The sequence below is a fragment of the Coregonus clupeaformis genome, chromosome 5 (assembly GCF_020615455.1).
Source record: "Coregonus clupeaformis isolate EN_2021a chromosome 5, ASM2061545v1, whole genome shotgun sequence".
Classification (NCBI taxonomy): Eukaryota; Metazoa; Chordata; class Actinopteri; order Salmoniformes; family Salmonidae; genus Coregonus; species Coregonus clupeaformis.
The window spans coordinates 40,042,100-40,064,633 of record NC_059196.1 but is presented as its reverse complement, the minus strand read 5'-3'; the positions used below and the strand labels follow the sequence as shown (position 1 = coordinate 40,064,633).

At 47.2% G+C, this 22,534-nt stretch overlaps 1 protein-coding gene across 1 annotated transcript in view; it reads left to right on the top strand.

Annotated features, from left to right (window-relative positions):
* Positions 1-18,881, top strand: part of LOC123481181 (nitric oxide synthase, inducible-like) — a 32,086-nt gene extending 13,205 nt beyond the window's left edge. Inside the window, 10 exon segments of the mRNA XM_045214833.1 lie at positions 5,703-5,842; positions 16,524-16,698; positions 16,920-17,021; positions 17,280-17,357; positions 17,359-17,475; positions 17,909-17,991; positions 18,181-18,325; positions 18,412-18,425; positions 18,642-18,717; positions 18,828-18,881. Coding sequence (XP_045070768.1) covers positions 5,703-5,842; positions 16,524-16,698; positions 16,920-17,021; positions 17,280-17,357; positions 17,359-17,475; positions 17,909-17,991; positions 18,181-18,325; positions 18,412-18,425; positions 18,642-18,717; positions 18,828-18,881 — 984 coding nt within the window.
* Positions 18,882-22,534: the final 3,653 nt, after the last annotated feature.

Here is a 22,534-nt window from a genome sequence, read left to right as displayed (position 1 = left end):
CCGAGGCTCTGCATCTGTCCTCGTGCTACTAGACCTTAGTGCTGCCTTTGACACCATCGATCACCACATTCTTTTGGAGAGACTGGAAACCCAAATTGGTCTACACGGACAAGTTCTGGCCTGGTTTAGATCTTACCTGTCGGAAAGATATCAGTTTGTCTCTGTGAATGGTCTGTCCTCCGACAAATCAACTGTACATTTCGGTGTTCCTCAAGGTTCCGTTTTAGGACCACTATTGTTTTCACTATATATTTTACCTCTTGGGGATGTTATTCGAAAACATAATGTTAACTTTCACTGCTATGCGGATGACACACAGCTGTACATTTCAATGAAACATGGTGAAGCCCCAAAATTGCCCTCGCTAGAAGCCTGTGTTTCAGACATAAGGAAGTGGATGGCTGAAAACTTTCTACTTTTAAACTCGGACAAAACAGAGATGCTTGTTCTAGGTCCCAAGAAACAAAGAGATCTTCTGTTAAATCTGACAATTCATCTTGATGGTTGTAAAGTCGTCTCAAATAAAACTGTGAAGGACCTCGGCGTTACTCTTGACCCTGATCTCTCTTTTGACGAACATATCAAGACTGTTTCAAGGACAGCTTTTTTCCATCTACGTAACATTGCAAAAATCAGAAATTTTCTGTCCAAAAATGATGCAGAAAAATTAATCCATGCATTTGTTACTTCTAGGTTAGACTACTGCAATGCTCTACTTTCCGGCTACCCGGATAAAGCACTAAATAAACTTCAGTTAGTGCTAAATACGGCTGCTAGAATCCTGACTAGAACCAAGAAATTTGATCATATTACTCCAGTGCTAGCTTCCCCTACACTGGCTTCCTGTTAAGGCAAGGGCTGATTTCAAGGTTTTACTGTTAACCTATAAAGCGTTACATGGGCTTGCTCCTACCTATCTTTCCGAGTTGGTCCTGCCGTACATACCAATACGTACGCTACGATCACAAGACGCAGGCCTCCTAATTGTCCCTAGAATTTCTAAGCAAACAGCGGGAGGCAGGGCTTTCTCCTATAGATCTCCATTTTTATGGAACAGTCTGCCTACCCATGTGAGAGACGCAGACTCGGTCTCAACCTTTAAGTCTTTACTGAAGACTTATCTCTTCAGTAGGTCATATGATTGAGTGTAGTCTGGCCCAGGAGTGTGAAGGTGAACGGAAAGGCTCTGGAGCAACGAACAGCCCTTGCTGTCTCTGCCAGGCCGGTTCCCCTCTCTCCACTGGGGTTCTCTGCCTCTAACCCTGTTACAGGGGCTGAGTCACTGGCTTGCTGGTGCTCTTTCATGCCGTCCCTAGGAGGGGGTGCATCACTTGAGTGGGTTGAGTTACTGACGTGATCTTCCTGTCTGGGTTGGCGCCCCCCTTGGTTTGTGCTGTGGTGGAGACCTCTGTGGGCTATACTGGCCTTGTCTCAGGATTGTAAGTTGGTGGTTGAGGATATCCCTCTAGTGGTGCGGGGGCTGAGCTTTGGCAGAGTGGGTGGGGTTATATCCTTCCTGTTTGGCCCTGTCCGGGGTTTCTTCGGATGGGGCCACAGTGTCTCCGGACCGCTCCTGTCTCAGCCTCCAGTATTTATGCTGCAGTAGTTTATGTGTCGGGGGGCTGGGGTTAGTTGGTTATACCTGGAGTACTTCTCCTGTCTTATCCAGTGTCCTGTGTGAATTTAAGTATGCTCTCTCTAATTCTCTCGTTCTCTCTTTCTCTCTGAGAACCTGAGCCCTAGGACCATACGTCAGGACTACCGGGCATGCTGACACCTTGCTGTTCCCAGTCCGCCTGGCCTTGCTGCTATTCCAGTTTCAACTGTTCTGCCTGCGGTTACGAAACCCCTACCTGTCCCAGACCTGCTGTTTTCAACTCTTAATGATCGGCTATGAAAAGCCAACTGAGAGACCTGAGCCCTAGGACCATACGTCGGGACTACCGGCCGTGGTGACTCCTTGCTGTCCCCAGTCCGCCTGGCCTTGCTGCTATTCCAGTTTCAACTGTTCTGCCTGCGGTTATGGAACCCCTACCTGTCCCAGACCTGCTGTTTTCAACTCTTAATGATCGGCTATGAAAAGCCAACTGAGATTTATTCCTGATTATTATTTGACCATGCTTGTCACTTATGAACATTTTTGAACATCTTGGCATGGTTCTGTTATAATCTCCACCCGGCACAGCCAGAAGAGGACTGGCCACCCCTCATAGCCTGGTTCCTCTCTAGGTTTCTTCCTAGGTTTTGGCCTTTCTAGGGAGTTTTTCCTAGCCACCGTGCTTCTACACCTGCATTACTAGCTGTTTGGGGTTTTAGGCTGGGTTTCTGTACAGCACTTCGAGATATTAGCTGATGTACGAAGGGCTATATAAAATAAAATTGATTGATTGATTGATAGATATTTTGAATGCAATCTCAAATGTCTGGTCTGACTCTTGATTATATCTTAGTTGAAGTTTCAAAAGCCTACTTTTTTCTTCCTCCCTTAGGCTCAAGCTGAGAATGATGAGCAGCAGTACTTAATTAATGCCAGTACTTAAAGGCATGTCTCAATGCAATCCCTGAATATCTGTCCTGCTGTGCCATAAGATAAGGAATTAGCCTAAACTGGAGTGTATTTAGATAAATCTAAGTGATTTAAGAAATAAACACCATTTTAGTTTGACTTTCAGATTTTTCATTCAATGGAGTGGAAATGTAAGTTGTGTGCTGCCTCCTTTGATATCAGAGCTAAATTACTTAAACACTACCGTTTGAAACACTACTGTTTGTCTAGTGGACATTGAGGAGCTTCCTGAGAAAGCTGTCCATCCACGACCCATTTTCAATGCCCTGGCTGAGGGAAGGAGGTTCTCACCCAAGATTTGACGGTACATGGCCCCGTCCATCGTCCCTTTGATGCGGTGAAGTTGTCCTGACCCCTTAGCAGAAAAACACCCCCAAAGCATAATGTTTCCACCTCCATGTTTGACGGTGGGGATGGTGTTCTTGGGGTCATAGGCAGCATTCCTCCTCCTCCAAACACGACGAGTTGAGTTGATGCCAAAGAGCTCCATTTTGGTCTCATCTGACCACAACACTTTCACCCAGTTCTCCTCTGAATCATTCAGATGTTATATGTTCTTTCTTGAGCAGGGGGACCTTGCGGACGCTGCAGGATTTCAGTCCTTCACGGCGTAGTGTGTTACCAATTGTTTTCTTGGTGACTATGGTCCCAGCTGCCTTGAGATCATTGACAAGATCCTCCCGTGTAGTTCTGGGCTGATTCCTCACCGTTCTCATGATCATTGCAACTCCACGAGGTGAGATCTTGCATGGAGTCCCAGGCCGAGGGAGATTTACAGTTATTTTGTGTTTCTTCTCACCAAGCTGCTTGGCGATGGTCTTGTAGCCCATTCCAGCCTTGTAGGTCTACAATCTTGTCCCTGACATCCTTGGAGAGCTCTTTGGTTTTGGCCATGGTGGAGAGTTTGGAATCTGATTGATTGATTGCTTCTGTGGACAGGTGTCTTTTATACAAGTAACAAACTGAGATTAGGAGCACTCCTAATCTCAGCTCGTTACCTGTATAAAAGACACCTCGGAGCCAGAAATCTTTCTGATTGAGAGGGGGTCAAATACTTATTTCCCTCATTAAAATGCAAATCAATTTATAACATTTTTGACATGCGTTTTTCTGGATTTTTTTGTTGTTATTCTGTCTCTCACTGTTCAAATAAACCTACCATTAAAATTATAGACTGATCATTTCTTTGTCAGTGGGCAAACTTACAAAATCAGCAGGGGATCAAATACTTTTTTCCCTCACTGTAGCTACTGTTGTATCAATGTTTTGACCATGACAGTTTACAATCCAGGGTTACTCCAAGCAGTTTAGTCACCTCAACTTGCTCAATTTACACATTATTTATTACAAGATTTAGTTGAGGTTTAGGGTTTAGTGAATGATTTGTCCCAAATACAATGCTTTTAGTTTTAAAAATATTTAGGACTAATTAATTCTTTGCCACCCACTCTGAAACTGACTGCAGCTCTTTGTGTTGCAACCATTTCAGTCACTGTAGGAGCTGACGTGTATAGTGTTGAGTCATCCGCATACATAGACACACTCGCTTTACTCAAAGTCAGTGGCATGTCGTTAGTAAAGATTGAAAAAAGTAAGGGGCCTAGACAGCTGTCCTGGGGAATTCCTGATTCTACCTGGATTATGTGGGAGAGGCTTCCATTAAAGAACACCCTCTGTGTTCTTTTAGACAGGTAACTCTTTACCCACAATATAGCAGGGGGTGTAAAGCCATAACACATATGTTTTTCCAGCAGCAGACTATGATCGATAATGTCAAAAGCCGCACTGAAGTCTAACAAAACAGCCCCAACAATCTTTTTATCATCAATTTCTCTCAGCCAATCGTCAGTCATTTGTGTAAGTGATGTGCTTGATGAACGTCCTTCCCTATAAGCATGCTGAAAGTCTGTTGTCAATTTGTTTACTGTAAAATAGCATTGTATCTGGTCAAACACCATTTTCTCCAAGAGTTTACTAAGGGTTGGTAACAGGCTGATTGGTCAGGTATTTGAGCCAGTAAAGGGGGCTTTACTATTCTTAGGTAGCGGAATGACTTTTGCTTCCCTCCAGGTCTGGGGGCACACACTTTCTAGTAGGCTTAAGTTGAAAATATGGCAAATAGGAGTGGCAATATCGTCCGCTATTATCCTCAGTAGTTTTCCATCCAAGTTGTCAGACCCCGGTGGCTTGTCATTGTTGATAGACAACAATATTTTGAAAGTGTTGTGGTCAGATGAGACCAAAATTGAGCTCTTTGGCATCAACTCAACTCGCCGTGTTTGGAGGAGGAGGAATGCTGCCTATGACCCCAAGAACACCATCCCCACCGTCAAACATGGAGGTGGAAACATTATGCTTTGGGGGTGTTTTTCTGCTAAGGGGACAGGACAACTTCACCGCATCAAAGGGACGATGGACAGGGCCATGTACCGTCAAATCTTGGGTGAGAACCTCCTTCCCTCAGCCAGGGCATTGAAAATGGGTCGTGGATGGGTATTCCTGCATGATAATGACCCAAAACACACTGCCAAGGCAACAAAGGAGTGGCTCAAGAAGAAGCACATTAAGGTCCTGGAGTGGCCTAGCCAGTCTCCAGACCTTAATCCCATAGAAAATCTGTGGAGGGAGCTGAAGGTTTGAGTTGCCAAACGTCAGCCTCGAAACCTTAATGACTTGGAGAAGATCTGCAAAGAGGAGTGGGACAAAATCCCTCCTGAGATGTGTGCAAACCTGGTGGCCAACTACAAGAAATGTCTGACCTCTGTGATTGCCAACAATGGTTTTGCCACCAAGTACTAAGTCATGTTTTGCAGAGGGGTCAAATACTTATTTCCCTCATTTAAATGCAAATCAATTTATAACATTTTTGACATGCGTTTTTCTGGATTTTGTTGTTGTTATTCTGTCTCTCACTGTTCAAATAAACCTACCATTAAAATTATAGACTGATCATGTCTTTGTCAGTGGGCAAACGTACAAAATCAGCAGGGGATCAAATTCGTTTTTCCCTCACTGTATATAGTAGCTATAGCCACGAGGATCCACCCAGCTATTTAAATAACATGCATTCAAACAGGCTCGTTTGAAATGATGCATTTTTAAAAGTTGCTGTTACTTTTGTCCTGTGTTCTTAAAGATCTGTATCCAGCTTGGATGGAAACCTCAGTACGGCCTCTTCGATGTGTTGCCACTAGTCCTGCAGGTCAACGGGGAGGACCCAGACCTTTATGAAATCCCTCCACACCTGATCCTGGAGGTTCCCATGGAACACCCTCAGTGAGTGACTTTAGCCACGTTTCTATTGGATGGTTATGTAAACACACTTTTGAGAACAAGTACAAGGTCAAGCCTGCAGAGAGTTATCATAGCTATTCCACTATGTACAACAACTTTCATTGGTTACGATACTGCTACAAAAGTGGTATCCAGTTATGTTATGACACATGTATGCAAATCCGTTTGATTCCATACTAGATTTGCCATTGATTGGATTCATAAGAGACATAGTATTCAGATCATCAGGCCTCCATAGCCATGGGGATGTTTTTAAGTAGTAGTTATCTAATTAAATCAATGTGTTATGTGGCTGCCTGGGTAAATTCAAACCCTTGCGCCCAGTCGCTCAAGAGCTTGAACTATAAAATAGGTTTTAAAATCAGCCGTCTGGAGCTCTTGAGGAACGGAGCTGAATGGGAGAGAGTGAAGAGCTCTATAGAACTTATCTACGCGGCAAGGCACAGCGATTCTGGTACGGAAAGGAATTCCCTTTCTACATAAAACCACTATTGTGGATAAAGAGGGTCGTTATGTGATCGTAATAGGAGAGATCCATTCTACTTCTGTAACTCTACTAAATATCTATGGGCCAAACATTGATAACCCCTCTTTTTTCAAAAGAGTCCTTGCCCTGATTCCAGATATCTCCCATACTAATCTGGTCATTGGAGGGGACCTTAACTGTGTACTAGACCAATATTTGGATAGATCCTCTACCCGGCGAACCCCTACCTCCCATTCAAGCGAATTCTTGAATACCTACATAAAAAATTCTAACTTATTTGATATATGGAGGATCTCTAATCCTACGGGTAGGGAATACTCCTTTTACTCTCATGTTCACAATGTATATACTCGAATTGACTACTTTTTGGTTGATGCTAAACTACTCCCCTATACCTGTAATGTGAGATATCATGATATTATAATCTCTGACCACAGTCCACTCACCTTCTCCCTGAGATTGGGTGACATCGTACCAAACGAGAGGGTCTGGAGGGTTGAATCCTCAGCTCCTCACAGAACCAACATTCTGTGAACATCTTAAAGACCAAATTACATTTTTCTTTGATACCAACGACAACACAGAGACTTCCCCAGCATTATTATGGGAAACGCTGAAGGCTTATTTGAGAGGCTGTATCATCTCCTTTCAGACTGCCAGGAGTAAGGCAAAACAGAAAACAATTGGTAGAACTGGAGGGACAAATTCACTTACTGGATAGGGAGAATGCTAGACATCCATCTATGGAGAAACATAAACAAATTATGTCTTTAAAAATTTAAATACAATCAGATCCTCTCAGCTAAAATTGCTAAATCTTTTCTCTATGCCAAGCAAAAATATTTTGAGTTTGGTGACAAACCACACAAATTACTCGCCAGACAACTTCGAAAAACGTGAGTGACCGAATGATTCACAAAGTTAAATCTGCATCTGGGGAATTACTCTCCTCCCCAAAGACATCAATGACAGATTCCGTCAGTTTTATGAGACTCTATATACATCTAAAGCGGATCCTAACCCTTAATTATGCAAAACTTTTTGGAGGACTGTAATCTTCCTGCCCTGAACCAGGAAGACTCTAACTTCCTGAATAAGGAAATATCTCTTGAAGAAATTAGAGAAACAATTAAATCTCTAAAGAGTGGCAAGACCCCCGGGCCCAGATGGATACCCTGGTGAATTCTATAAAACATTCAGCAACATGCTATCTCCCTACCTGCACAAAATGTTGGTTCGGGCCAATGAGGATGGAGCTCTCCCATCTACTTTGGATGAGGCGTTTATTACAGTTATACATAAGAAGGGTAAAGATCCGGAAGAGGTAGGGTCATACAGACCAATATCCCTCCTTAATACAGACCAAAAGATTTTAGCAAAAACTCTGGCTAACAGGCTTAGCACTTTAATTGGCAAATTGGTCCATTCGGACCAGACCGGCTTTATCCCTAATAGAAACTCATTCTTCAATCTCAGGCGCCTCTTCAACATTATGTATTCTCAGAGGTTACCTAACGTGGACCTTCCTGTTATATCTCTTGACGCCGAAAAGGCCTTTGACCAAGTTGAGTGGCCCTATCTATTCAAGGTCCTACAGAAATTTAATATTGGAGATGGGTTCATAAATTGGATCCAGCTTTTATATAGGAACCCCTGTGCGAGAATACTCACTAACCAATCAATGTCGCCCCGATTTAACCTTTATAGAGGGACAAGGCAGGGTTGTGCGCTGTCGCCTATGCTCTTCGCCCTAATTATTGAACCTCTCGCTCAAGCGATCAGATCTCATTCAGCAATACACGGCTATAATACTAAAGATACTCTAAATAAGATTTCCCTATACGCAGATTATATTCTCCTCTATGTAACAGAACCCCAAGCTAGTATTCCAGCTATTCTTGAGGTGATTAATTTGTTTGGTACCTTCTCGGGATACAGAATAAATTGGAACAAGAGTGAATTAATGCCCATACGGTTGCAAAACACCTCCTGGCTAGAACATCTTCCAGTTAAGTTATCTTCAGAAAAATTTATCTACCTTGGAATTGTAGTTACCAAACAATACTCCTTACTAATTAAAGAGAATTTCCCTTCTCTGATGCAAAATTTCAAGGCAAACATACAGTTTTGGAGAACTCTCCCAATTTCTCTGCTCGGAAGAATTAATGCCATTAAAATGGTCTTCCTCCCACAACTGCTCTACCTATACCAGAACATCCCAGTATTCATACCTAAATCATTTCATAAACAACTGGACTCTATTATCAATCCCTTTCATCTGGGATTATAAAACACACAGGATAGGTAAAAAACACCTATGTAAATCCAAGATGGAAGGAGGATTGTCTCTCCCAAATTTTATATTCTACTATTGGGCCGCTAACCTCCGCTGTTACGTTTTTTGCTGGATGACGCAACCCCGCCACCCAGCTGGCTTAGCATGGAGCGGGAGGAGTGTCACCCCTTCTCTATTGGTGCCGTGATTTTGTCACCTGTTAATCTGGAGATGTCACTTTACCATAACAATCCTATTATACATAGCACAGTCCGAATCTGGAAGCAAATTAAAGTCCACTTTGAGCTTAGACCAATATCATTCATGCTCCCTGTTGCCAGGAATCCCTCCTTTGCCCCCTCTAACCTTGATAACACCTTTGAGCGATGGGGAGAGTTGGGGATAAGTACCATAGTGTCATGAGCCCTCTCACTCCACCGGGTTACCACCTTAATGTGTTTCCACTATCTTCCACTCTGCTCATCTCTCTCTCTCTACTCAGCCTAACGAGCTCCACCTGTTCCTGCTCTGCTCGGCTCTAATTACTCTGCCAGCTGCGCTGCATTACCCACTAACCTCTCCCAGTATTTAAAGTCCCGTCTTTCAGCTCTCCTTTGTCAGATCGTCTGCAAAGCTCACACCCCGGAACCTGTGTGCTCGCGCTTCTGGCTCACCCTTGTTTTGTGACCCCGGACCTGCCTGATTCTTGGATACTCTTCTGCCCCAGGAAAACCAGACCTGCTCTCTGCCATTACGACTCCTGACTACTCTTCGACCCCGGTAACTCTGACCAGCCTTCTGCCTTGCTACAACGTATTTGGATTTCCCTTGAACTGTACTTCTGCCTTGTTTCATCGGCCCCGTTGTGTCTGTGTTTCCTCCCCCAGGACTTCTGGACCACCAACCACCGCGTCATCGGACGCATCGCTGCCACTGGGGGGCACAGACCCAGCACATTGGACGGGATAACCCCTGGAGCCTTCACTCACTCCCTACTTCCCTTTTCCCTTAAGTTTTAATAAACTTTCTGGTGTGACGCAATTGTGGTCCTCTTGTCGTCTGTCTGAACCGTGACAGTACGATCTGACCCTCATGGACTCAGCGCACACTTCCCCCGACATGGAAACCGAAGAACCTGAGCAACCCACCGCCATGCTACGCCTGGAACACACTGAGAGAGAGCTAGGTCGCATGAGCGGCGACATCACCTCTCTGCTTCAGGTCGGCCACCAACAGCATCAGCAGTTCCAGCAGCACCAGCAGCAGTCCCAGCAGCAGCAACAACAACTCGCCAGGATCATCCAACTCCTCACCAACCTTACCCCAGCCAGTCTGCCCACCAGCCCTGCCTCCGAGTTACCTGCCCCGGTCATTTCAGCCGCTGCCCCGGGAACCCAAGATTGGAAACCCCGAGCGGTTCAACGGCGATTCTACCCAGGTCCGGCCATTCCTGACTAGCTGCCGACTTCAGTTCTCCTTGCAGCCAAGGACCTTCGCCACGGAGGGCTAGGGGTCGGGTATGCCATCACTCACCTGACGGGCCGAGCTCGACTCTGGGGAACAGCAGAGTTCGAACGTCAAACCCCCGCATGTGCAACCTTCGACCTGTTTGCTGAGGAGATGCTGAAGGTGTTTGACCTGGATTCACCAACCGCAGAGGCGTCTCGTGAACTGTTCAGTATTCGACAAGGCAGACGTACAGTCGCAGACCATTCCATCGACTTCGAACCCTGGCAAGACGAAGTTCTTGGAACACACCATCGTTGGTGGACGCGTTCTTCCATAGCTTGGCTGACTATATCAAGGACGAGTTGGTCTCCTATGAACTGCCTTCCACTCTTGATGAAGCCATCGCACTGACTGTCCGGATCGACAGAAGGATACAGACCCGTCGTCGTGAGAGGGGCGCCAAGGTCCACCAACTACCGGCATTCGGAGAGATCCGACTGGGCTCCTGTCAGCTACTGCCACTCACCCAAGTCAGCTTGATCAGTCTGAGCCTATGGAGATTGGGCGAGCCTCTCTCACTCCTGCAGAGCGCCAGCGCGCTTCACCTCAAACCTCTGCCTCTATTGTGGAGGTGATGGACATCGTGTGGTAACCTGCCCTTTAAAAGCCGAAGCTCACCGGGCATAGGGGGAGTCCGGTTGAGCTCAATGACCATCCAGTCCTCCGACCGCAAACCCTTGCTGCAAGTTCACCTCCGCCTCTCTGACTCTACTCACACCCTGGCTGCTCCTGGTGGATTCTGGCGCCGAAGCCAACATAATGGACATCAAGCTGGCACGCCAACTGGGACTGGAGAACCTCCGTTTGACCCCTCCTATTCCTGCCCGGGCACTGGACGGACACTTACTCGGATCGGTCACCATGTCACGGCCCCGGTCTTGATGGGTCTGTCCGGAAACCATCAAGAGACTATCCAGTTTCACCTGCTCCCCTCTCCAGGCCAACCCCTCATCCTGGGTTACCCATGGCTCCGCCTCGGCACAACCCTCAGCTCGACTGGGTGACCGGGGTGATCAGGGAGTGGGGAGAGGACTGCCACCGAACCTGCCTGCTTGCTGCCGCACTGCCCCCCTCGGCCAGTACCTACTAACTCCGCCCCTGACCTCTCCCATGTCCCAGAATGCTACCATGGTCTCAGAGAAGTGTTTAACAAAGCAAGAGCCACATCTCTGCCCCCCTCACCGACCATACGACTGTGCCATCGACCTCCTCCCTGGAACAGCCCCTCCAAGGGGGCCGTCTTTATCGTTGTCTGCTCCTGAAAGAAGGTCCATGGAGGACTACATCAATGACTCTCTGTCCACAGGATTGATCCGTTCATCTTCATCTCCGGCTGGTGCTGGCTTCTTCTTTGTGGGGGAAGAGGGACGGATCTCTTCGCCCCGCATCGACTACAGGGGACTCAACGACATCACAGTGAAAAACCGTTACCCTCTCCCCTCTGCTCACCTCTGCTTTTGAGTTGCTCCAGGGAGCCACTGTTTTTACCAAGTTGGATCTCAGAAACGCTTACCACCTAGTGCGGATCCGGGAGGGAGATGAATGGAAGACCGCATTCAATACACCAACAGGCCACTACGAGTATCTGGTTATGCCTTTGGCCTCACCAATGCTCCTGCTGTGTTCCAGGCTCTAGTGAATGATGTACTGCGGGACATGTTAAACAAGTTTGTCTTCGTTTACCTGGATGACATCTTAATCTACCCAGAAACCTGTCTGAACACACCCGCCATGTCCAGCAAGTCCTTCATCGTCTTCTGGAGAATTCCTCACGCCAAGGCAGAGAAATGTGAGTTTCACGTCAAGACAGTGGCCTTCCCTGGGGTACATAGTGGCAGAGGGAAGTATCCAAATGGATCTGCCAAAGTATCAGCAGTCACGTCATGGCCAGTTCCGGAGAACAGAAAGAAGCTGCAACAGTTTCTGGGGTTTGCTAACTTCTATAGAAAGTTTATCCGGAACTACAGTACCGTTGCTGCCCCCTCTCACTGCTCTAACCAGCACCAAGCAACCCTTCACCTGGACCCCAGCCGACAAGGCCTTCAGCACCCTCAAGGTAAGGTTCACCTCCGCTCCCATCCTCCAGATGCCTGACGTGGACCGGCAATTCATTGTGGAGGTGGACGCCTCGGATGTGGGAGTTGGTGCTGTGATTTCTCAGTGGGCTGCGGAGGATAGGAAGCTCCATCCCTGTGCCTTTTTCTCACGTCGGTTGTCCCCCTCTGAGTGCAATTACGACATAGGGAACCGAGAGCTGCTGGCTGTGAAGCTGGCCTTGGAGGAGTGGCGTCACTGGCTGGAGGGGTCCACCATTCCATTTCGCGTTGGACCGATCATAAGAACTTGGAGTACATCCGCACGGCCAAACGGTTGAACTCCAGGCAGTCCCGCTGGGCCCTGTTCTTCACCAGGTTTAATTTCACTCTGTCATACCGGCCTGAATCACGCAACACCAAGCCAGACGCCCTCTCCCGTCAATTCCAGAAGGATGACAACCCCTCCAAGGATCCTGTGTCGATTCTGCCAAGTCCCTGCATCGTAGCAGCTCTGACCTGGGCTGTTGAGGAACAGGTGCTGGAAGCTCTCCGTAACCAGCCCGGTCCCAGCACTTGCCCAGCTGACCGCCTTTTGTCCCCGAAACCTAAGGTCCCAGGTCGTTCAGTGGGGACATGACTCGCCTAGCTTGTCACCCTGGCTCCACCCGCACTTACAACCTGCTCGCCCAGAGGTTCTGGTGGCCCGCTCTGAGAAAGGATGTACGGGAATTCGTCCAAGCCTGCCCCATCTGCAACCAACACAAGTCGTCCTGCCAGCCCCCAGCCGGATTGCTGCAGCCCCTGCCTGTGCCCAGACGTCCCTGGTCTCACATCGCCCTTGACTTTGTCACGGGGCTGCCCCCTTCAAGGGGCAAGACCGTCATTCTCACCATAGTTGACCGATTCAGCAAGATGGCACACTTCATTCCCCTCCCCAAGCTCCCAACCGCCAAGGGAGACCGCCCAGGTGGTCCTGGAACACGTCTTCCGGATCCACGGACTGCCAAAGGATGTAGTTTCTGACCGTGGTCCACAATTCTCCTCCGCCTTTTGGAAGGAGTTCTGTCACTGCTGGGAGCCACAGTCAGTCTGACTTCCGGATTCCATCCCCAATCCAATGGGCAGTCAGAGCGGGCAAATCAGAGCTCGAGAAGGCACTGCGATGCATGACTTCACGCAACCCCCACTCCTGGTCGCAGCAATTGACATGGGTGGAGTACGCACACAATTCTCTGACCTGCTCTGCCATCGGTATGTCCCCTTTCCAATGTGTTTATGGATACCAGCCTCCTCTATTTGCCAGTCAGGAAGGGGAGGTTACTTGCCCATCTGCACTTTGCGTTTGCCCGTCGATGTCGCCGCACCTGGTCACAGGCCCGAGCCACACTTCTCAGATCCGTTCCAGCTACACTACCGGGCCAACCGTCGGAGAATCCCTGCTCCCACCTACCATGTTGGTCAAAGGGTGTGGTTGTCATCAAGGAACCTGCCACTCAGGGTGGAGTCGCAGAAGTTGGCACCTCGGTTCATTGGCCCATTCCCTATCATAAGAGTGATTAGCCCAACTGCTGTCCGGCTCCAACTGCCTAATTCCATGAGGGTGCACCCCCACTTTCCATGTGTCTAAGATTAAGCCCCATTCATGAGAGTCCGCTGGTCCCTGCTGCGCCTTGTCCTCCTCCTCCACGGCTCAGCCGATGGTGGTCTGGTTTACACCGTCCGCCGCCTGCTTCGGTCCAGACGGAGGGGTAGGGGTCTCCAGTACCTCATTGACTGGGAGGGCTATGGACCTGAGGAAAGGGACCTGGGTGCCAGCTAGTCGGATTGTGGATAGGACTCTCATCACCGCCTTCCACCAACGGCATCCTGATCAACCTGCAATCCGTGGGGGCCGCCCCAGAGGATCCCTAACCGTCCTGCCCGCTCGGCTTCCTGTCCTGTGCCTGATCCTGTCTCGGGACCTGTCCCATCTCCCACCACGGCCCTCCGGCTTCCTCCGAGGATGAGGGCGTTCGCTCGGACCGTTCGGAGGAGTTCTCAGCCCTCCTCCGGCTCCCCCTCCTCCCGCCCGGCGTGGTGTTGCTCTTGGGACTTCTGGGGCCGTCCCTTGGGGGGGTTCTGTCATGAGCCCTCTCACTCCACCGGGTTACCACCTTAATGTGTTTCCACTATCTTCCACTCTGCTCATCTCTCTCTCTCTACTCAGCCTAACGAGCTCCACCTGTTCCTGCTCTGCTCGGCTCTAATTACTCTGCCAGCTGCGCTGCATTACCCACTAACCTCTCCCAGTATTTAAAGTCCCGTCTTTCAGCTCTCCTTTGTCAGATCGTCTGCAAAAGCTCACACCCCGAACCTGTGTGCTCGCGCTTCTGGCTCACCCCTTGTTTTGTGACCCCCGGACCTGCCTGATTCTTGGATACTCTTCTGCCCCAGGAAAACCAGACCTGCTCTCTGCCATTACGACTCCTGACTACTCCGACCCCGGTAACTCTGACCAGCCTTCTGCCTTGCTACAACGTATTTGGATTTCCCTTTGAACTGTACTTCTGCCTTGTTTCATCGGCCCCGTTGTGTCTGTGTTTCCTCCCCCAGGACTTCTGGACCACCAACCACCGGCGTCATCGGACGCACGCTGCCACTGGGGGGCACAGACCCAGCACAGTTGGACGGGATAACCCCTGGAGCCTTCACTCACTCCTACTTCCCTTTTCCCTTAAGTTTTAATAAACTTTCTGGTGTGACGCAATTGTGGTCCTCTTGTCGTCTGTCTGAACCGTGACACATAGGGGATTTATATATAGGAGGGACCTTTGCTTCCTTTTGAAGCGCTGAGGGAAACTTATAAACTTCCCAGAAGTAACATTTTCAGATACCTACAAATTCAGAGACTATGTTAGAAAACACCTCCCAACATTTGAGAATGCTAAACCTTCCATGTTTGACGGATGCATAAAAATATGCCCCACCTCAGACAAACTGATATCTCGTCTATATGACGCTTTTCAATCTGTTAGCGCACCCTCTACAGATGCCATTAAGGCAAAATGGGAGGAAGAACTAGGGACTGATATTTCGTGGCAGACTGGGAGGATAGCTTGGAGTATATCCACACCTGCTCCATTAACTCCAGACATCGTCTCATACAATTTAAGGTATTACACAGATTACACTATTCCAAACTAAACTGCATAGGATATTTCCTGATACATCCCCAATGTGTGATAAATGTCAGGGCTGAGCAGGGTACACTACTCCACTGCTTTGCCCTATGCTCTAGTCTGTATGGTTATTGGTGTGGAATATTTGGGGTCCTCTCTGAAGTTCTGGAGACTTCAATAGACCCAGACCCGCTTCTGATAATCCTGGGAGTGTCCGACTCCCTAAACGGATTAACCAACTCCCAAAAACAACTCATCTCTTACAGTCTCATCTCGCAAAAAAATTAATATTGTTGTTTTGGAAAAGGAGGGAAGCGCCCTCTACCAAATTATGGCTCAGTGAAGTGGCAAAAACTGTACACTTAGAAAGAATTAGATATATTCTGAACAATAAATTATCAACATTTGATCAAATCTGGCAGCCTTTCCTCTCTTACCTGGACCAGTCGGTGCTGTGAATTTGTACTTTTAACGCACTCTCAATTGTCATATTTATATATACCTTTGGGCAGCGTGTGCTGGCCTCCGACACTATAAGTGGGGGGTAGTTACATCTACCCTTTTTCTTTCTACCTGACCCTGTTCTGTATGTCGTGTTTTGTAATATTTGTTTTGTGTCCAGAACTCTGGGTCTTGTTGTTCATGTCTGTTCTCTTATGTTTAGATAAGAACTGTACACATGTCTTTCATACCTATACACCATTCTTGTGTGTGTTCAATAAAAAATATTTGAACAGAACTTATCTACGCGGCACATTCCTTTATCCAAATAGTTTCCCAAAGCCAGGTCTAGGAGTGCCCAATGACCTGTACCATGTTCTTTTATTTAAATGTCTAACCACTCCAAAGTGGTCCTTCATTCGTTTCACTGGACACAATACTGAGTTGAGTCAAGTGTTTCAAGCATCTTTGGCAGAGTGAGCACGACAACTGTGTGTGTGTGTAACTCATTGTGTATGAAAAGGGTGTCACATTGAGGACTGAATGATTCACTACAGAAACTACATTTTACATTTTAGTCATTTAGCAGACGCTCTTATCCAGAGCGACTTTCAGTAAGTGAGTGCATAATTTATTTTATTTTATTTGTTATTTTATTTTTTTCATACTACACACATTTATCCTAGTGGTGGTGTTTTTTGGGCATGCTCTTTTATATATTATTAGCAGATATATTGTGTTGATCTTTCATCATTAGGTATAAGTGGTTCCAAGACCTTGGACTGAAGTGGTATGCTGTGCCTGCGGTGTCCAACATGCTGCTGGAGATTGGTGGAATTGAATTCACCGCCTGTCCCTTTAATGGCTGGTACATGGGCACTGAGATTGGTGTGAGGGATTTCTGTGACTATCAGCGTTATAATGTCTTGGAGGTAAGGCTCACTTTCACAGGTACTCACCATGGCTACAGCATAGGGTTGTGCTCAGTAGAGTAGCACATGTTTTGAAATGGAGGAGGTAACCTCATCTGGAATAACCAAAAGCTCATTTTCTGTTTTAAAATGTTTTCTTGTTTCATACGTCTGCAACACAACCCTGGCTGACTTGATAATGATGCAATGATTGAGGATGTTTAGGCTTCCTGTCCATACAGGAAGTGGGTCACAGGATGGGCCTGCAGACACACAAGCTGTCCTCACTGTGGAAGGACCAGGCCTTGGTGACCATCAATGTTGCAGTCATATACAGTTTCCAGGTAACCTATGATTTTCATGTATACGGGGCCAATCCAAAGGCATGTTTTTCCCAGTAGAAATCCCAAGTTATGTTGTTGTTGCTGTTGTTGTTTTGTTACATCATTAGTTTTTTTAATACCTACAATTTTAAATAAGATACTTCCATCCCATAATATTTAGCCAGAGGATGCTACACTACAATGACAACTGTTCAGCCATCAACTGGAGTTTTCCTTGAGATAAATGTACTCCTTTTGTCTCATTACTGTACGCTGCAGAAGAACAGGGTGACCATCACAGACCACCACTCTGCAGCCAAGTCCTTTATGAAGCACATGGAGACAGAGTTCCGGCTCGCGCGGCGGCTGCCCTGCAGACTGGGCCTGGCTGGTTCCTCCCATGTCTGGCTCCCTCACCCCCGTCTTCCACCAGGAGATGGTCAACTACATCCTCTCTCCCTTCTTCTATTACCAGGTAGATTCTGAGACACCATCTTGTATCGCAGTGGTCTAAGGCACTGCATCGCAGTGCTAGCTGTGCCACTAGAGATCCTGGTTCGAGTCCAGGCTCTGTCGCAGCCGACCGCGACTAGGGAGACCCATGGGCGGTGCACAATTGGTCCAACGTCGTCCAAGGTAGGGGGAGGGTTTGGCCGCAGCGATGTGGGTTTGTTTCCCACGGGGACAGTATTAAATTTTTTTTTTTTTAAATAAACATGTATGCATTTACTAACTGTAAGTCGCTCTGGATAAGAGCGTCTGCTAAATGACAAAAATGTCAATGTATTGTGCATAGTATATAGGTTATGTCATTCATCTGGTTAAGCTCCACCTTACATAATTACAGGGCAGTTGCTATATGACCATCTGTGACTGTTGTTGTTGTTGTTGTTGTTGTTGTTATGAAGCCTGATCCCTGGACTACCCATGTCTTGAGAAATGGGGAGAAGTGCCTGAGGAAGCAACAGATCAGCTTCAAAGCGGTGGCCAGGTAATGTTCCATGGACTATGACACCCATATCTGTAATGCTTTATGAACACATTCATGATGCGTTATAAATTATAATGCAGTCCTAATCATATTATTGACATAGCTATAAACATAATGGTTGAGGTTGAGCTAAACCATGCTCATAATGCATTACAAGTATTATCATTAATGTCTGGTTCCCTCCTATAGGGCGGCGCTCTTTTCTTCAACCCTTATGAGCAGAGTGCTGGCGAACAGGGTGCGCTGCACTATCCTGTACGCTACTGAAACAGGGAAATCACAGACATTGGCCCAGGGACTGAACTCCATGCTAAACTGTGCCTTCAACTCCAGGGTAGGACATCCATCTAATCTCTATGAAGGCTGATAGAGGCCTACTGCCTCAGGATAATATGCTTCAGGGCATTTGTGTGTGTTAAGCACTGTGAATCAATGTAAAACTCTAGTTTAATTGGAACCTAAATGTATGTGAGGACTACATTGAGCTAATTCAGAGTTCATTTACAGAATGAGCAATGGGGATTTAGCTAGCTAGTAGATGTGCTTGTACAATGTACAATCTGTTGATGTATTAAGTCACTACTGTCCTCAAAATACAGAATTTCCCAGAAAGTTTACAAAGTTAACTAAAGCTGCTCTGTATACTTCAGTGACATGGAACAGGAGATCCTTCTGATTGTGGTAACAAGCACCTTTGGGAATGGAGACTTCCCTGGAAATGGAGAGGTGTGTTTTTGTGTTTGTGTATTTTGAAGATATTAACAATAATATTTTCCCCCACAATTTTAAAATGTAATGTCTCAATATTCCCCACATGTTAATATTTATTTCTCTAGAGTTTCAAGAAGCAGATTTTCTCCTTGCAGAATCTCAGGAACAAGTTAAGGTAAGTAGTATCTCAAGCATTTCTCTCTGCATTGCCCTCTCCGTACTGGGCTGACATGTACAGTGGGGAAAAAAAGTATTTAGTCAGCCACCAATTGTGCAAGTTCTCCCACTTAAAAAGATGAGAGGCCTGTAATTTTCATCATAGGTACACGCTCAACTATGACAGACAAAAATAGAAAAAAAAATCCAGAAAAATCACATTGTAGGATTTTTAATGAATTTATTGGCATATGATGGTGGAAAATAAGTATTTGGTCAATAACAAAAGTTTCTCAATACTTTGTTATATACCCTTTGTTGGCAATGACACAGGTCAAACGTTTTCTGTAAGTCTTCACAAGGTTTTCACACACTGTTGCTGGTATTTTGGCCCATTCCTCCATGCAGATCTCCTCTAGAGCAGTGATGTTTTGGGGCTGTCGCTAGCAACACAGACTTTCAACTCCCTCCAAAACTTTCTATGGGGGTTGAGATCTGGAGACTGGCTAGGCTTACCCAGGACCTTGAAATGCTTCTTACGAAGCCACTCCTTCGTTGCCCGGCGGTGTGTTTGGGATCATTGTCATGCTGAAAGACCCAGCCACGTTTCATCTTCAATACCCTTGCTGATGGAAGGAGGGTTTCACTCAAAAATCTCGATACATGGCCCCATTCATTCTTTCCTTCGGATCTGTTGTCCTGGTCCCTTTGCAGAAAAACAGCCCCAAAGCATGATGTTTCCACCCCCATGCTTCACAGTAGGTATGGTGTTCTTTGGATGCACTCAAGCATTCTTTGTCCTCCAAACATGACGAGGTTGAGTTTTTACCAAAAAGTTATATTTTGGTTTCATCTGACCATATGACATTCTCCCAATCCTCTTCTGGATCATCCAAATGCACTTCAGACGGGCCTGGACATGTACTGGCTTAAGCAGGGGGACACGTCTCGCACTGCAGGATTTGAGTCCCTGGCGGGCGTAGTGTGTTACGATGGTTGGCTTTGTTACTTTGGTCCCAGCTCTCAGCAGGTCATTCACTAGGTCCCCCGCGGTGGTTCTGGGATTTTTGCTCACCGTTCTTGTGATCATTTTGACCCCACGGGGTGAGATCTTGCATGGAGCCCCAGATCGAGGGAGATTATCAGTGGTTTTGTATGTCTTCCATTTCCTAATAATTGCTCCCACAGTTGATTTCTTCAAACCTAGCTGCTTACCTGTTGCAGATTCAGTCTTCCCAGCCTGGTGCAGGTCTACAATTTTGTTTTTGGTGTCCTTTGACAGCTCTTTGGTCTTGGCCATTGTGAAGTTTGGGTGACTGTTTGAGGTAGTGGACAGGTGTCTTTATACTGATAACAAGTTCAAACAGGTGCCATTAATACAGGTAACGAGTGGAGGACAGAGGAGCCTCTTAAAGAAGAAGTTACAGGTCTGTGAGAGCCAGAAATCTTGCTTGTTTGTAGGTGACCAAATACTTATTTTTCCACCATAATTTGCAAATAAATTCATTAAAAATCCTACAATGGGATTTTCTGGATTTTTTTTTCTCAATTTGTCTGTCATAGTTGACGTGTACCTATGATGAAAATTACAGGCCTCTCTCATCTTTTTAAGTGGGAGAACTTGCACAATTGGTGGCTGACTAAATACTTTTTTGCCCCACTGTACATCAGTGGAGGCTGCTGAGGGGAGGGCGGCTCATAATAGTCATTTCATTTCATTTTCATTTTCGTTATTTAGCAGACGCTCTGATCCAGAGCGACTTACAAATTGGTGCATTCACCTTATGATAGCCAGTGGGACAACCACTTTCCAATATATATATTTTTTATTTTCTTTTTTTTGGGGGGTGGGGTAAGGGGGTAGAAGGATTACTTTATCCTATCCCAGGTATTCCTTAACGAGGTGGGGTTTCAAGTGTCTCCAGAAGGTGAGTGACTCCGCTGCCCTGGCGTCATGAGGGAGCTTGTTCCACCATTGGGGTGCCAGAGCAGCGAACAGTTTGACTGGGCTGAGCGGGAACTGTGCTTCCGCAGAGGTAGGGGGCCAGCAGGCCAGAGGTGGATGAACGCAATGCCCTCGTTTGGGTGTAGGGACTGATCAGAGCCTGAAGGTACGGAGGTGCCGTTCCCACAACTCCGTAGGCAAGCACCATGGTCTTGTAGCAGATGTGAGCTTCAACTGGAAGCCAGTGGAGGTGTAGCGGAGAAGCGGGGGTGACGTGAGGGAACATGGGAAGGTTGAACACCAGACGGGCTGCGGCGTTCTGGATGAGTTGTAGGGGTTTAATGGCACCGGCAGGAGCCCAGCCAAAAGCAAGTTGCAGTAATCCAGACGGGAGATGACAAGTGCCTGGATTAGGACCTGTGCCTCTTCCTGTGTAAGGCAGGTCAGTACTCTGCGAATGTTGTAGAGCATGAACCTACAGGATCGGGCAACCGCCGTGATGTTTGCGGAGAACGACAGGGTGTTGTCCAGGGTCACGCCAAGGCTCTTTGCACTCTGGGAGGAGGACACAACGGAGTTGTCAACCGTGATGGCGAGATCATGGAACGGGCAGTCCTTCCCGGGAGGAAGAGCAGCTCCGTCTTGCCGAGGTTCAGCTTGAGGTGGTGATCCGTCATCCACACTGATATGTCTGCCAGACATGCAGAGATGCGATTCGGCCACCTGGTTATCAGAAGGGAAGGAGAAGATGAATTGTGTGTCGTCTGTGTAGCAATGATAGGAGAGGCCATGTGATGATATGACAGAGCCAAGTGACTTGGTGTATAGCGAGAATAGGAGAGACCTCAGAACTGAGCCCTGGGGGACACCAGTGGTGAGAGCACGTGGTGCGGAGACAGATTCGCAACGCCACCTGGTAGGAGCGACCTGTCAGGTAGTACGCAATCCAAGAGTGAGCCGCGCCGAGATGCCCAACTCGGAGAGGGTGGAGAGGAGGATCTGATGGTTCACAGTATCAAAGGCAGCAGATAGGTCTAGGAAGGATGAGAGCAGAGGAGAGAGAGTTAGCTTTAGCAGTACGGAGAGCCTCCATGACACAGAGAAGAGCAGTCTCAGTTGAATGACCAGTCTTGAAACCTGACTGGTTTGGATCAAGAAGGTCATTCTGAGAGAGATAGCAAGAGAGTTGGCAAGAAGACGGTACGCCCAGGTGTTTTTGAGAGAAAGGAAAGAAGGGATACTGGTCTGGTAGTTGTTGACATCAGAGGGATCGAGTGTAGGTTTTTTGAGAAGGGGTGCAACTGCTCTCTTGAAGACGGAAGGGAGATAGCAAGCAGCGGTCAAGGATGAGTTGATGGAGCGAGGTGAGGTAAGGGAGAAGGTCTCCGGAAATGGTCTGGAGAAGAGGAGGAGGGGGATAGGTTAAGCGGGCAGGTTGTTGGGCTACCGTCCGCCACAAGTCGCAAGTATTTCATCTGGAGAGAGGGGGGAGAAAGAAGTCAGTGTCACGTCATACTGCCGAGCCGCTCTTTGTTCGGCAGGCTTCGGCGCCGCCCCCGGAGTACCAGCTGCCACCGCTTGATGTTTCGATGTTTGTTTGGTGCATGTCTAGTTTAGCGTGCACCTGTTTCGTATTCTGTCCTGATTATGTCACCTATACGTTGCTGCCCTGTGTTGGAGTGTTTCTTGGGAGTTGTGTGTTATTGTCCGTATTGTCGCTTAGTCTTTTTT